Raw genomic sequence first — 15,252 nt, forward strand, 5'->3', positions numbered from 1 at the left:
CACTTTTTTTCCTTTATTTTTTTCTCTAAAAATTATTTATTTGAAAAGCAGAGCTTACAGAGAGAGGGGGAGACACACAGAGATCTTCCATTTTCTGGTTCAGTCCCCAAATGGCTATGACAGCTGACACTGGGCCAGGCAAAACCAGAAGCCAAGAGCCAGGAGCTTCCTCCAGGTCTCACACGGGTGCAGGGGCCCAAGCACTTGGCTCATCTTCCACTGCTTCCCCAGGTGCATCAACAGAGAGCTGGATGGGAAGTGGAGCAGCTGGGACTATGAGGTGGCGATGCTGGCCCCAGGCGGCCTCATTTGTACCCTGGTCACCAGACCCTTGCTCGCCTCCAGCTAAGGGGGCAGGTATTGTGGTCCAGCAGGTTAAGCCACTGCCTGCAACAGTCATCCCAAAGGGGTGCTGGTTCAAGACCCAGCTGCTCCACTTCTGATCCAGCCGTCTGCTAATGCATCTGGGAAAGCAGTGGAAGATGGCCCAAGTGCTTGGGCCCCTGCACCCATGCCGGAGACATGAATGAAGCCCCTGGCTCCTGGCTTCAGCCCCAGCTGTTGCAGCCATTTGCAGAGTGAGCCAGCAGATGGAAGACCTCTGTCTCTGCTGGTCTCTCCCTCTCTCTCGCTGTCACTCTGCCTTTCAAATAAATAAAAATAAATCTTACAAAAACAAAACACAACCCTCAGAGGCTGCCCCTTCTTGTCAATCTTCAGTCAACTAAGAAGCGGTTACCTGGGGCCCGCAGGTTGCCAGGCCCTGAGCAGGCTCCAGGGCTCTAACACTGAGCCAGAGACACCCCTGCCCTCATGTTGTGGGGTGAGGGGAGATGATGAGTGGCAGGAAGTGGGTACCAGAGCACCTACCCCTGGGGGCTTCCAGAACACGGGACCCAGAAAGACTCCTGGCGGAGTGGATACTCAGGCTGAGGCCCGACAGATGAGTAAGAGGAGTTTATGGGCCCGGCGGTGGGAAGCACGTGGAAGGCCACTTGGGCGGCCACCTGGGTCTCAGGAGCATGGCTTTGTTGCCACGCCGGCTCCCACCCTGGGCTAGGGGGTACCTGCCGCTCTGCACCCTGCCCTGCCCTCACAGGTCCTCCAGCACCCACTGCCCACAGCCTGCGCACCTGGTGGTCCCCACGGCTGCGCTCGCCCGTGCGCACAGAGGAATCTTGGACGGGTCGGGCAGGCTCTCGCTGTCCTGCAGTCCCCAGCACCCAGGTGGGCCTGGCTTGCTGTGGTCGCTTAATAAATAAATACACTCACATGCAAAAAGAGAACTGGGCTGGGGAAAATAGAGCTGAGAGGCCATGAGTGACAGCCCTAGGGAGCCACCCGAGGCGCGTGGGTCGGCGGGAAGCGGTGCAGCTGGGATCCGGTGGGATCCCAGGTTCCCAGGGAAGCAGGTGGGATCCGGTTCCCAGGGCACGTACAGAAGTGGGGGTCTCTAGACGCCTCAAATCCAGGGGTGCTGGGAGCCCGACTGGGAACTTGGAGCGAGGATCTCCGCGGCCGCCCTCGGGCCGGGCAGCACCCACCTGCTGGCTCCTATTTCCCCCACCCCGCCCCGCCCCGCCCGCGTGCCCGGGAACCCTGGCTCTCCCGGCCGCACTGAGGCTTCCAGCTGTGGATGCCTGGCCGGACCGGCGGCGGGCGGGAGGAGGGAACTCTGCGTCCCTCCCTCCGCCTGCATCTCCCCACCCTCCCGCCTTCCCTCCTCCCCTCCCCGCTCCCTGCCCGCTCGCGGTCTCCCTCCCTCTTTCTCCTCCGCGGCTGTCGAGTCGCCTGGCGGCCGCGAACGCCGAACGCCTTGCTCCAGTCCCGGCTCGGAACTGAACTGTGCGCGCGCGCGGGTCCCGGAGCCCAGGGTGCAGGGGAGCAGCCTCGGAGGCCGAGATTCGGACCGAGCCGAGGCGCGCAGCCGGAGGAGAGCCGCGGAGCCGGGCGGTCCCGGAGCGCGGCCGCGGAAGGCGGGGAGACGGCCGCGAGCCGGGGCAGAGGGCAGAGTGCAAGAGCGGCCTGGCCCGGCGGAGGGCGCCGCCCGGCCGGAAGACAGCGAGCCGCCCGGGACGGCGGCCCCGCGTGGGGCGCGCACCCAGGGTGGCCGTGGGGCGGGAGCGACTCCCGGCCGACGGCGGGGGGCGTGCCCCCTCCCAGCCCGGCCCGCCCGCCGCGTCGCCGGGGCATGTGAGCGCCCGGCCCAGGCTGCCAGCCGCGAGGACCGCCCGCAGCGGGAGCAGGAGCCGCGAGCCCCGAGCCCAGCGCCCGGCTGAGTAGTAAGTGCGCCCGTGCGCGCCGTCGCGCCCCTCTCCCCGGCCCTCCCAAGTCTTGACGCTGGCGCCCCCACGGGCCTGGGCACCACGCCGGCTCGCTTCCCTCGGAGTTTCCCTCCTTGGCAAAGTTTTCCGAGCAGGGACGGACCCCCACCTGTGCCCCCCACCCCCCATAAGGTCGGCGGACCCGGGTCCTGGCGCAGGGGGGTGGCGCCCGCAGGGCCGGGGGCGGCTGCGCCAGTGCCCCCACTGCCCGCCCCTCGCCCACCCGGCGGCGCTGGGTCTTTCTCGCCGGCCCTGGCCGTGCGCGCCCGGATTACGGATTTCCCGGTGCAAAGCTGGGAGCGACGTGGGCGCGCCCCTGGTGGGGCTCGGGTGCCCCCCTCAGCGAGCCGCGGAGCTCCGGGCGCCGGGTGGGCGGGGGTCGGGGGCGCGCCGCTCACCCCTCGGCATGCTGCAGGTTTATTCCCCGGCGCCGCCTCCTGTTTGTTTTCCGCCCGCGCCGCTCCGGGTCCACCCCCGCCCCCACCGCGGCCAGCTTCCTCCACCCCCACCTCCCGTCCGGCTGCCGCCCGGGCGAGCCTTGCGCCCCGATTTCCCGGGGAAAGCGAGTCGTGCCCAGAGGCAGCGGACGCACAGGGGCCGCGCGGCGCTCCCGGCCGCTCGCCATTGTTGTCGCGCCCCGCGCGTTCTGGACGTAAACATACACACACACACACCCGCGCACGCCGTGCACACGTGTCCCGGGCACACGTGTGTGCCGCCCGCGTCCCGCGGGAGCAGCCGCGTCCGGGGAGCGCGAGGACCCGGCGGCCCGGGGAGGGGGCATGTGCAGCTTCACCCCGGCTCCTCCCGGGAGGAGCCGGGGCGCTCGCCGGGCCCGCGGCGGCTGCGAGGACTCCGCCGGCTCTCCCGGCATTCGCCTCCGAGACGCGAGCTTGGAGGAAGCCGGAGTTTTCCTGGGAAGTTTGCTTGGACTCGGTGGGGATTTCCGGGCAGGGCGCCTTGGGGACGTCGCCCGGGCTGCTGCTGCTGGCCTTGCAAAGCCCCTGCTGTCCGCCGTATCCCTAGCTGGGACTCAGCACCTGTGCGCTGGGCGGAATGGGCAGGGTCCCGCCCTCGGGGGAGTGATGTGTGAGGGTGCAGGTTCCCAGGGCAGGAGCTCCAGGAGGTGGGGACCACGGAGTGTCCAGTGGCTCAGAGCCGAGAGACTGGAGTTGCATTCCAGCTGCTGCCCCTGGCTCTGTGCCTCAGTTTCCTCGTCTGTAAATGGGGTTCCCGTGAGCAGCGCTTATGTCCCTGAGTGATGCCCAGAGCTGTGCCGACACACGCAAGTGCAGGGTGCGAGTTCCCTGTGACTGAGCGCCTGGGAGCCTGGAGGAGTTGTGCCCCGGCAGTTAGGATAGTTCATTGGGGGGGGGGGGGTGGGGAGGCCTCACACTGCCCCCGCTCCACTCCACTTCCTGTGGCCTGAGTCTTCCCTCTTCCACCCCCCCCCCCTTTCTTGGCGGTGTCGGTTGCCGCCTTTCCTCATTCTTAAAAATTGCTCTTGGCCCAGCTGCAGCCTCTCAGGGTGGACGTCAGGCCCAGGAAGGAAGTGTCTACCAGGGCGTCCCCCCAGCACCTGCGCCTGGCTGCCGGCTCAGGATTGAGTGTGCTGTGCATCCCTGGGGGCGGCTGGGTTTCCATGGGGCCCCAGGGCAGCATCAGCGGGACAGGTACCGGCCAGCCCTGAGGCTGCACTGCAGTTCCGTGTAGCGAAAGCGGGGGGCCAAGGTTGGGCTGTGCCCCATGCACCCTACCTGATTCCAGACCCTGCAGGCACTTCTAAGCGGTGGGCTGGGTGGCAGGAAGAGCAGGTGCTGCTGGCACCTGTGCTCCTTTCCTGACCTTTCACCCCACCCCGGGTGGTGCTTGGCGCTTGGGGAGCCCACGCGGCAGACCCACCTGTTCATCCCTGCAACAGGGACGTACTGAGCACCCACTGTGTGCCGGGCCCTGTGCTAGGCAGGGGACCAGTGAACGTGACAGGTAGGTGCTCTTCCAACCGGGAGAAGACACTGGGGTCTGCACTGGGAGGCCGTGAAGGCCGCCCTGGAGAGAGGACAGCACAGCCCCTGCCTGCCCCGGAGACCTGCAGGCAGAGGGACCGGCCAGTGCAGAGCCCCTGAGGCTTCTGGGGAGATGGGAGAAAGAGGAGGGGGCGAGGGCCTGGTCTGGCCACACTGCACCCACCCCGTAGGACTGGTTAGGGGCCTGGCATTTGTGGCTGGTGAAGCCATTGGTCAGTTGCGGGCCAGGAGTGATGGGATCTGAGATGGTGGCTTGGAGAGATTATTTGGTGCGCAAGAGGTGGGTGTCATAGGTGCCCCGGGTGAGGGAGATGTTGTGGTTTGCCGTGGACCCTTTTGTCTGTTCCGAATTGAGAACCGCGTGCGGGTATAAACTGGACAGAGGAAACAAGGCTTGTAGTGACCCCAGAACGGCTTCCGACCTGGGAGTACGTGTGATAAGGGGTAAGGAGACGGGGTGTAATGATACAGTGCCCGTCTCGCAACGAGGATTCCACGTATTTGCCCGCCTGCCATGCACACAGACACACGTGGCGATGGCCACAGGGGTTCACCCTGGACCCCGGACAGAGAGCTGACTTTTATGTCCTTGTTTATCTTCTGTTGCTTTCCCCACACTTGCACAGTGGTCATGAATTACTTTTATACACAGAGAAGGAATGCTGTCAAAAAGAGAGATGGCTTCGCCTGCTGGGCGGAGATTGGCTTGGAGGGGAGCTAGGATGCAGGCCGAGGCTGGCCTGGGGGTCTGGGGGGCCTGGGGGCCTGGGGGGCCTGGGGGCTGTTTGGGAGGCAGAGCCTGTGGCCTCCCCAACACAGCAGCATCGCTCCGTGCTTGCTCAGTGCACAGCTGTGTGGTCAGTGGGGCGAGCGTCAGCCATGGCAGGCGGATTCCAGTGCTGGCTGGGCTTGGGGCACTTGGCTGCTGTGACGATGAGCACGTTCAGAGAGACCAGAGGAAGCATTCAGAGCCGAGGAAACACTCCTCAGGTGGCACCTCCGAGCCTCCTTCTTCCCATCTGTGCAATGGGCCAGCAACAGCAATCAGATCTGCTTCTTAGAACTGCTGGGACCTGAATGGATAGGGCTCCCGGTTTGCTGTGGCCAGCCCCGTCCCCCAAAGGGATCCGGGTGTTCTTGACCTTGAGAGGCCCACACGCGAGTGTGCAAAGGCTGGCTCTTCCAGGGCAGCTCCCTGTGCCCGTGTCCAGGAAGCTGACAGGGCACCGGAAGAAGTAGGACTCCAAGGCAGCCGTCCTGGCGCGCCCCCGCCCCAGCCGCCTTGGGGCGAAGCTGAGCTGTGCTGTGCGTGTGAAAAGAGGCCGGTCAGGCCCACAGCGCGCCGAGCTCTGAATGGGAGTTATTTTTGCGCGCAGTGTTTGCTTAAGAGGGCTCGCTCTCTCCTGCCTGAACTCGCTGCGTCCTCACCCTTGGCTCGTCCCTTCCTGGAACCCGGATGTGTGAGCCCGGGAGGCCGTCACCATGCCTGCCACCAGAAGGGGAGCCCAGCCCCTGGAGGATGGCTGCCCCCGCCCCTGCCCCTGGAAGGCCGGCCCTGGGTGGTGGGCTTTGCCTGGGGGGGACCCTCCTTATTTTGGAAGACCGTGAGAGTCGCTAAGGCCAGCTCAGCAGGCCACCGCCGCCTCTGCCCGCTTCTTTCCTCAGGGGGTGGCTGTGTTTCTTTTCAAATGCAAATGATCTGAGCACCTGGGATGTGGCGTGCCCTCCTGAGGGTCTGTTCTGTGCCACCGGCCCAAGGAGACAGGTGAGTGCACCCGGCTCTGGGCCCTGCCACGGCAAGGCTCTGTGTCCGTCCTGCGTGGGCCACGGGGCAGACCCCCACCCCGCCCCCCAGCCACCACCTGCAGCTCCAGGCTGCTGCTTGGCTATCCTGTCCCAGGGCCCGCCTCTCTGGCGAGGCCCCCAGGCCCCAGCACCGCCCCCTCGCTGCTGGGGAGAGCAGAGGCTGTGGATGGTCACCGAGACGGGGCAGACCCTCTTGCCAGAGGTTGGGCGGAGGGGGAAAGGCTGGGGTGTCCCCTGCCTCCTCTCAGGGTCTTTGTGGGTGGACCAGAGGCCGAGGCGGGCCGGGGGCCGTGCTGTGTGTGGCCTGGCACCTCAGGGGAGCTGCATGAGCTCCTGGCTGCCCAAATGGTGGGGGTTCTAGTGGTGGGGGAGGGGGCCTGGTGGAGAGTAAGGATGGAGGAAGTGGGGACAGACCTGCAGCTGCCACCTTTTCCCTAAATAGCCCTCTGGGCGCCGGGCAGCGGTCAGATCTGGAATTTTCTGTGCCCCGGGTAGGAACAGCACCCGGCTGCACTCCCACCCAGCCCTCCTCCAGCAGTGGTCTTAGCATTTAAATGGCCTTGGCACGAGCTCCCCGCGGGGTTGGGGAGGGGTGTTGGTGTCACCCCTACATTGTTCCGCTGTGGCTTCTGGGGACACGGCCAGGCCAGCGTAGGGTTTCAGCATCTTGGCTCGCAAAGAGTAAGGGGAAGGGGCCGGCGCCCGGGCAGGGGCACTGCGGCTCTTTGGCTCTGGAAGCCCTCCCAGGCCTGCAGCTCCCTGGGGGATCCGCCCCAGAGGCGGCTGGACTGCCCTCCCCACCCCTCCCCCTCGCCTCCCCTCCCCCGCCCTCCTCCCTTCCCTCTGCCGGGATGGAATGTGCAGCCCGGAGAACTGGACGGGGTGAGAGCCGCTCCCAGAGGGCCTTGCTCCGGCCCCTCCCATCCCCCACGGAGGGGCCCCGGGCTGCGCTGCACTGCGCTGGGGCAGAGGGGGTGCCATGGGCCGGGGCTGGCCCTGTGGAGGAGCAGCCAGGGAGGCGGGGCGGGCCGGGGCCTGGGGCCCAGCAGCCAGAGCAGCCCCAGCGGCCGCCGTCCCACCAAGGCCAGCCTCTTCCCCGGCTGCGTTTTTTTGTTTGTTTGTTTTTGTTTTTGTTTTGGTAACCTGGGGCTCCTATTGATATTCCTGTTTCTTGAAGTCAGAGGGCCGCGGGTGTTACCTCTGCACGAAGTGACTGACCAGCCCATGAAAGAGGAGAGGCCAGGGTTTTTTTCCACGGAAGACCAGGGAGTGGGGCTTGTCCTGTGCTGCAGGAGCAAGGGCCGGTCCCTTCCCTGGGGACAATTGGGAGCCCACCTGAGTCCTTGGGCTCCCGATACCTAGTGGGAAGGAATCCCCCTTGGGCTGGGCTAGACGAGGGGGGCTTAACCCTTGCTTGGCTTCCCAGGAGGCCCTGGGCAGGGCCCAGCGCAGGCCGAGAGGGGTGAGCGGCGGAGTACACCCTCCTGCCCCAGCCCTGTTGCAGGAGCCTGGAGTGCCCCAACCTCCCTGGGGGCTCTGGGGCCAGGGCTGCTCCTCTGCAGGGTGCAGACGGTGGGAAGGAGGGAGAACAAAAGGTGAATGGGAGGGGCTGCAGCCCTGAGGCAGAGGTAGGGGTCTGGGGCAGGAACCCAGAGCTGCCACTGCTGAGGCCGGCGGAGTCCGGGTGTGCCAGCCAGTGCCCGCTGGCAGCTGTGGCCCTGGACAGCCCCCTCGGTGCTGGGGAAGCAGGTGGGGCCTCTGAGAACTTGGGGGAGACCTGGAGGACCTCAGACCACAGCCGGGAAGCCAGGAGCTGGGGGCAGCGGCCCTGCGTGCGCCCGACTGTGCGCATTCTCCCCCCAACCCTCGCCCAGCCCCCCCTGCTTCCGGTGCCCCAAACAGACTGGAGTTTCAGTTCCAGGCTACCTGGGTGGGGCATGGGGTGCTGGTGATCACCCTCCTGCCTGCCCTTGACTCCCGGTAAATTCAGTCTGCACGTTGATCTGGTCGTGGGAAGCACAGCCACCCCGCAGCCAGGAGTGAGGACTGGAGGAGGAGTGGGCACAGAGCCAGTGGTGGGATCCATGGGGTCCCCTGGCTGGGGCTGGGAAGGGGAAGGGCACGCCTTCCATGACCAGGGACCCCAGCCGAAGCGCCAGCACAGGACACAGGGTTGGAGAGCTGCCTGGAGGGGTCAGGTGGGCAGGCGGCCTTCTCTCTGGAGCTGAGGGAACTTGACTGTTGTCCTCAGAGAATTGTACTGAGTGGACAAGTCCAGGTGAATGGTGCATATGGTCCGTGCAACTGTACACGATGGCCCTGCTGGCTTTCACAGCGTAACTCTCCCTCTCTTCTACCAGGTTTGCCTGGCCCTAGACGGCACCCCTCACTTGGGGTGATCTTGGCTGTTGGTGAGTCCCTCTTCTGGGCACGGATGGAGCTTGGGGAACCAGGAGCTAGGGGTGAGGGCCTGTGGGTGCTCTGGGCAATTGGTAAAGATGAGGTTTTTGGAGCAGCTGAGTGCACGTTGGCTGACTGGCCATAGGTGTCCTGCATCCTGAGTCCTGGTGGGCGAGGTTTGGGAGCTCCCACCTGGGGCAGAGGGAGGTGAGCAAGTCCTCCCTCTCCTGAACAGCCCCAGCCCCGCCTCAGGCCCTTTTACACCAGGTCTCCTCTGTGCCCAGCCCTTGTCCCCCACCACTCGCACCCCCTTGTCCTTCCGGGGTCCTTACTCTTTGTTGCCCAGGAGGTAACTGCCTGGTCAGGTTGAAATCAGTTAGGCACGCGGCAAATTAACAGGTGGCCCAGGCGCACATTAGTCCTTTACTGCCACGAGCCTGGTTAGTCCAGGGCGTGGTTTAAAGATGGGAACGTGGGGTGGGGGTAGGGGGGAGGCCGATTGGCTTGTTAGAGCCTCGAGGGCCTGCTCCGTCCATCTCCGCTCTGCAGCTACGTAGGCTGCTGGGCTCCGAAGCCATGCAACCAGAGCAGGTTTGTGCAGCTCTGAGGAAGACAAAGAGGAGTAAGCAATTGGCAGTGACCCCGAGTGACAGTCGGGAGGCCCAGAGCCGGTGCTTGGGGCAGCATCCAGGACGGACTCCTGAGCCAGGCTTGGGCAGTCAGGGAAGGCTGCCTGTAAGAGGAGCCGCTGTGACTTGAGAGTGAGGAGCTCGCTCAGGAAGAGAAAGTGGTAGGGGCAGCCCCCCAGCTCCCACAGCTTCCCGAGGTCCCAGCCAGGTCTCCTGGGGTGCATTGGGTGGTCACCCCCTCCCCAGGGGTCCTGAGGAAGGGTGAGTGGTGGGCTTTTGAAGACAAGGTAGCTGGGGCTCCCGGCACGCGGCTTTTCGCAGTGTGTGCGGAGCGTGCACCGTGGCGTGGGCTGCCGGGCCCGGGGCATCAGGTGCAAGTTACAGCGGCACTGGGCCCGGGCCGTCCGGGCTTGGCACCCCAAGCCTCTCCGGCAGCTGCGGGGGTGCCGGCTGGCCCGGGCCAACTGCGAATGAGCCGGGGCGGGGATGCCTTTGCAGCTTCTCTCCTCTCCTCCGCGCCAGCCCCCCGCCCCCAGGACCGACAACTGTGTCAACAGCGGGTGGATTGTGCTTGGCCTGCAGCCTGCGGGGCTGCCGGGATCGGGCAGGTGCTGGCAGGGGCTGCGGGAGCCCCACGCTGGGTGCGAGCCGGGCCTGGCTGCCAGGGCTGCGGGATAAACAAGGCCGCACACAGGCCCGGGAGGGAGGCCGTGGGCAGGCGGGGGAACAGGTGTGTCAGGAGCTCTGCGGATACAAAGGGCCTCTTGTCTCCCCCTCCCTGGGCTGGGGAGGCGGCCCCCTGTCCTTGCCCCTCTCGGGCCAGCGACTGGGTCAGCCGGGGGTCCTGCCTTGGCAGTTTGTTTTTCTTTCTTGAGACCGGGTTAGAGTGGACCCTGTAGGGTCAGGTGCCCTGGCTTCTGAACGGAGCTGCTGGCCCTGTGGGCTGTGTGGGACTCAGTTTCCCTGCTGGAAAGACAGGTCAGCCACCCATGCTGGGGCACTGAAGCCAGAAACTGATGGGAGGGGGGAGAAGCGCCTGCAGCTTTGGGACAGAAAGGACTGAGCGTCGGGAGTCGGCCGGTGGGGCAGGCAGCGGGCTGGGGGGATGTGGGCCTGGAGGGCAGAGCCCCCTTCTCCCTCCCGCCCTACTCAAGCCAGGCCTTCACCGAGCACCTACTGTGTGCCATGAGCACCTACTGTGTGCCGTGCACTGCCCCAGGGACTGGGAAGCACCGAAGAACCATCTGGTAGTGCACAGATGGGCAGCTTCTGGAGCCCTGGGCAAGTAACCCAACCTCTCTGTCTCCTCCTCTGAGTTCTGGGTGATAACTCGGGCTAATGTCGTGGTTTAACACAAAACGGTGCGTGGCGGAGAGGGAGGGCTCCTGGGAGGTGCCCACTGCTGTCCCTGTTCCTTGGAGAGTGGCAGGGGCTCCAAGCCGTCCACGGCCAGGGAGGTAGGTGGGGAGGCAAGCGGCAGTCCAGGGAAGCACCTGCCACCAGAGCCGCCCAGGTTCTCTGCGTTGTCCTCCTAAGACGGTCCAGGAAGGGTTTATAGAGGAGGGGTAGCATTTGAAGTGGGTTTTGAGTGAGGTGTAGGAGTTTGCTGGCCCAGAGTGCGGGCAGGGCTGCCGCAGGAGCCAGAGCTCGGTGTGATGACGCAGGTGGTGCCTGCGGTGCGGCCCCTTGAGGGTGACTGGTGGGGTGGCCTGGGCCTGCTGCCACGCCCAGGAGTTTCAGGGGCAGCTTTGGTCTCTCGGTGTCTGAAAGACAGAGTTAGAGAGGAAGACAGAGGTCTTCCATCTGCTGGCTCGCTCCCAGATGGTCTGCCCTGTGGCCGGCCCCTGTGAGGGTGATGGCGAGGCGGGCAGGTGCAGCCGGCTGGGGCTGTTGGGGTTGTTCCACGTGGTGTCGCTGAGTCGTAAGTCTACCTGGGCTGGGGGCTCTCGTCTGTCCTTGCTGCCACGATTTGCATGGAGGAGGTGGGCCTGGCTGCCCGACTCCTGGCTCAGGAGGCCAGGACCCCTGGCCTGAGACAGGGGCTGGGTGCTGGCCCGTTGCATGGAAGTGGAGGAGGCTCCAGGTTCTAGTGGGCCGCCTCCTGTGCTGCTTTTCCTGTTTGGGCAAAGGCTACAGGAGGCCCCCTGACCTAATGGATCCCCGGGGAGCCTTGGTCTGACCCTGGGTGCCCTCAGGTCCCTGGACCAGCCTCTCGGGACCTCATTCCCATGTGCGACTTGGCAGGGACCCGTTTGAGCCCCCCTGAGATAAAGCGAGGATGCTGCCCGTGTGCCTGGGGAGGGCGCTGGCAGCCCCCTGCCAGTTTTGCTGCAACTGCAGAATCCAGATGTGGAGTGGGTGGCAGGGCAGAGAGCATCTCATGCCTCCATTTTGCAGATGAGCGTGTTGAGGCTCCTGTAGGTGGTGGGGCTTCCAGGAGTCTCAGCGGGCCGCGCGGAGGACGAGCGATGGCCCACTCTCGGATCTGGCCTGCTGCCCTGGCTTCTAGTGCCAGGGATTGTGGGGAGCCCGCTGGGCCTCCTGGCTGTGGCAGGGAGCCCATCGCAAGGCCGGAGCTGGAAGGATGTTCGCCGGGACAGAGGCCGCCATTCTCCCCCTCGCCTCCTCACCTGCCACCTTGGCTGTGCCCGGTGTGGACGTCACCCATTTCCTCTTCCTCTTGGACAGCCGCATGTCTCAGGCGGCTGCCAGGTGAGCTGAGGCCCAGGGGAGCAGCTGGTGCAAAGGGAGGTGCTGAGAGGTAGGGCGGGTGCACCCAGCCAGGTGCTCGGATGTGGCCTGGGTCGCCCTGGAGACTGCCAGAGAGCGCGCAGCAGTGGGTTGGAGTTTTTTTTTCAAGAGCCCTTGTCCATGTTTACATGCAATTTACATAGAACCAATACACCAAACACGGTTTTATAGCCTGTCCCCAGGCACAGTGAGATTTGCCTTTTATTGTTACTGGTTGTGGTGGTGTTATTTGAGAGGCAGAAAAAAAGAGAGCTCGTATTAGCTGGTTCACTTCCCAAACGCCCACTCCTGGGCCAGGCCAGAGCCAGGAGCCCAGAATGAAATCCAGGTCTCCCCTGTGGGTGGCAGGAACCCAATTACCCGAGCCACCAGCGCTGCCTACCAGGATTTGCATTGGTAGGAAGCTGGAGTCAGAGTCGGGAGTTGAACCCAGGCACTGTGGTGGGGGACACAGTTGTCTTAAGCCTGAGGCCAAATGTGCGCTTCTGTATCTGCCTTTTTTATTCTTTCTAAATACGACTGCTTCAAGCTTTGGCTCTTGTCTGTCTTCTCATTCCGGTCCCATTTCCCTGCCTGGCCTCTGCTGTGGGGCGTGGGTGCCGGGGAGCAGAGCCAGCTTGGAGTTGTGGCTGCTGGGGTCAGCACAGGGGGCTGGACCAGCCGCAGGTGCCACCACTTGTGCGCAGGAATGCACGGGCCCCCTCTTCACCTGTGTTAGTGATCAGGGCGCTTCCACGCACAGGTGCACCTGTGCCCAGCAAATTGCGGACGAAGCACAGTTAGAGGCAGGAGTGTTGGCCACAAAGGCGCACCCCTCACTCTCCTTGGGGGCCAGCTTTTGTGCCCAGGTCAGGGAGAGCGAGCCTCCAGGGGCCCTGAGGGTGAGGCAGCCGTTTCCTTCTCGGTGGAGGCCTTGCAGGAAATGGTGCTGAGGGTGAAAGGAGCAGAAAGGAGGAGTGGGGCCGACTGTGATTTTGTTTTTCAGATGGAGGCCGTGTTATTAGCAATTTGATACATCCGGGTCCCCAGCCAAACATATTCTGTTCTGCAGCATCGGAGGCAGGCGCCTGGGGGACCCGGCGGGCGGTTGGACAGGGCCGGGGGACAGATCCGTGGTCTACGATGGACCTGTGCTGGGGGCAGCCTGTGCCAGCCCTGTGTGGCGAGGGCCCTCTGGATGGCACCGCGTTCCCGTGGTAGCCACGTGGCCCTGGAAACAGGGTGCGTGGGCTTGAGCTCCAGGTTCCTGTCCATGCAGTGGGGTCAGGGCGGGGACTCTCAGAACAGAACAGGGTTTCTGGAGACAGCAGGGCTGGGGAAGACCCCTTGGAGGTGAAGGGGAGCAGCCGGAAGAGGGGGTGCGGGCCCGACGGCCGCCCCTGTGGAAAGAATGGCGCACCAGCGGCACGGCCCCCTGTCTGCGGAAGTGCTGAGCTGGTGGAATTTCGCTGGGTGGCTGCGAGATCGGGGCTGCAGATAGATCTCTGCGCACGCCTGGGCTGTGTGTGTGTGTGCAGGTTGTCGTGTGGGGGTCCCGGAAGAGAATGGAGAGGGCAGGGCCTGCGCCCCCTCCCCCAGGCTGGCCGCTGTGCTTCCCGGCGCTCAGTGCTGGTCCCTGCTCCTGGAGGCGAGCACCCCACTTCCATCAGCTGCTCGCGTAAGTTCCCTTCGTCCTCCTCCCGACTGTCTGTCTTTCACTGGAAGTGGCTTCCTACTCATGTGCTAGGAGCCACACTCCCCAAGGCCCTGGTGCCACAGGGCAGGGGGGGCTCTGGGGAGCCCTGGCACAGAGAGGGTGAGCTGGGCAGAGAGCCTTGGTCTTGTCTCTCATCCTGCACCTGCCCCTGCAGCTAGCCCCGGTCCCTGAGTCTCTGGGTGGACGGCCATTTCACCGGCTGGCTCAAGGCTCTGCCAGGAGTTGACGAGCGGGTGAGCGCCGAGGCAGGACTTCTCATCCCCTGTGTCCTGCTAAGCGGGGGCTCCTGGGACCCCGTGGGTCAGGCCGAGGAGCCCTGCTGGGACGGGGCCCACCCTCGCCGCGGGAGCTGGAACTCCCTTCACAATGGGGAGCCGAGGCTGTTTCCGGGATCTTTCAGAATGGGTGGCTCATTCATGCAGGCCGGAGCGTGCGGCTCATTGTCCCGTGGGAAATGCCAGCAGAACTCTTCCTGCTGCTTTCCATTCAAAGACACGTTTGCTGCCTTCAGATCCTGCCGAACCGCCCGAGACCACTCACCCTGCCGGTGCAGTGGGCTCTTCTGCGTGTGGGGCCGGGGCTGGCAGCCCCGGGGACTTGCTGCCTGTAGCTCTGGTGGCACTGCGTGGGGCCCAGGGGAGCCTGGGGTTTGTGGGGCCTGAGGGGGCGGGGGACTGACCTCTCTCGTTGCTCAGGATGGAAGGCCCTGGTGGTTTTTAAGATTATTTGGAAGGCAGAGTTACACAGAGAGAAAAAGAGGCAGAGAGAGAGAGGTCTTTCATCCACTGGTTCACTCCCCAAATGGCTGCAATGGCCAGAGCTGTGTCAACCCGAAGCCAGGAGCCAGGAGCTTCTTCTGGGTCTCCCACACGGGTAGAGGGGCCCAAGGATGTGGGCCATCTTCTACTGTGTTCCCAGGCCATAGCAGAGAGCTGGATCAGGAGTAGAACACCCAAGACTCGAACTGGCACCCATATAGGATGCCAGCACTGCGGGCAGCAGTTTTACCTGCTACACCACAGCGCCGGCCTCGCTTGGTGTATATTTGAACAGATGAAGAGCCTGGCTTCTAGGGAGGGGGGCTGAGCGGCATGTGGGGGACAAAGCCCCCTCCCCATCGCAGGAGCCATGGGTGGGAGGCACAGTCAGACCAGGGCTCTCAGTCCTGACTCTGCTTCTGAGCTTGTGATTTCTAGCAAGTCCTAGAACTTTCTTCTTTCTAAAGTTTTATTTGAAAGGCAGAGTGACAGGGAGAGAGAAAGCTTCTGTCCATTGGTTCACTCCCTAGATGACTGCCACACCCAGGCCTGGGCCAGGCTGAAGCCAGGAGCCGGGGTCTCCATCAGGGTCTCCTGTGTGGGTGCAGGGGCCCAGGTACTTGGGCCACCTGCTGCTGCCTTTCCGGCACATTAGCAGGCAGCCGGATAGGAAGTGGAGCAGCCGGGACTTGAACTGGCGCCCCAGCAGGGTGTGGCTTAACCCACTGCACCTAGAAGCCCGATTTTTTCACTCCACGGTGGGAGATGGCTGCTTCTGCTGGCTGAGATGGCTCCGTGGAGAGCTTGATGTGTTTACAGCGCTTGCTCCAGGGCCTGGAGACCGCAAGGCCCCGTGAGCTC

The 15,252-nt window shown here is 64.4% G+C and overlaps 1 protein-coding gene across 5 annotated transcripts in view; it reads left to right on the forward strand.

The window, feature by feature from the left end:
- The first annotated feature begins 1,772 nt into the window (after positions 1–1,772).
- Positions 1,773–15,252, forward strand: part of SOX13 (SRY-box transcription factor 13) — a 41,711-nt gene continuing 28,231 nt past the window's right edge. For 2 of the 5 annotated variants that reach the window (XM_089311349.1, XM_008268545.5), the window contains exon 1: positions 1,774–2,282. Coding sequence is in view for 1 of the 5 variants with exons in the window: in XM_089311348.1 (XP_089167474.1) it covers positions 6,064–6,116 (53 nt within the window). In the remaining 4 variants the exon portion in view is untranslated. Of the gene's footprint in view, positions 2,283–5,668; positions 6,117–8,517; positions 8,569–15,252 lie in introns of those variants that run through there. The other 3 variants (XM_089311348.1, XM_089311350.1, XM_051821157.3) reach the window with 3 other exon arrangements.

The sequence above is a fragment of the Oryctolagus cuniculus genome, chromosome 13 (assembly GCF_051225735.1).
Source record: "Oryctolagus cuniculus isolate XC-2025 breed Fujian yellow rabbit chromosome 13, ASM5122573v1, whole genome shotgun sequence".
Taxonomy (NCBI): Eukaryota; Metazoa; Chordata; class Mammalia; order Lagomorpha; family Leporidae; genus Oryctolagus; species Oryctolagus cuniculus.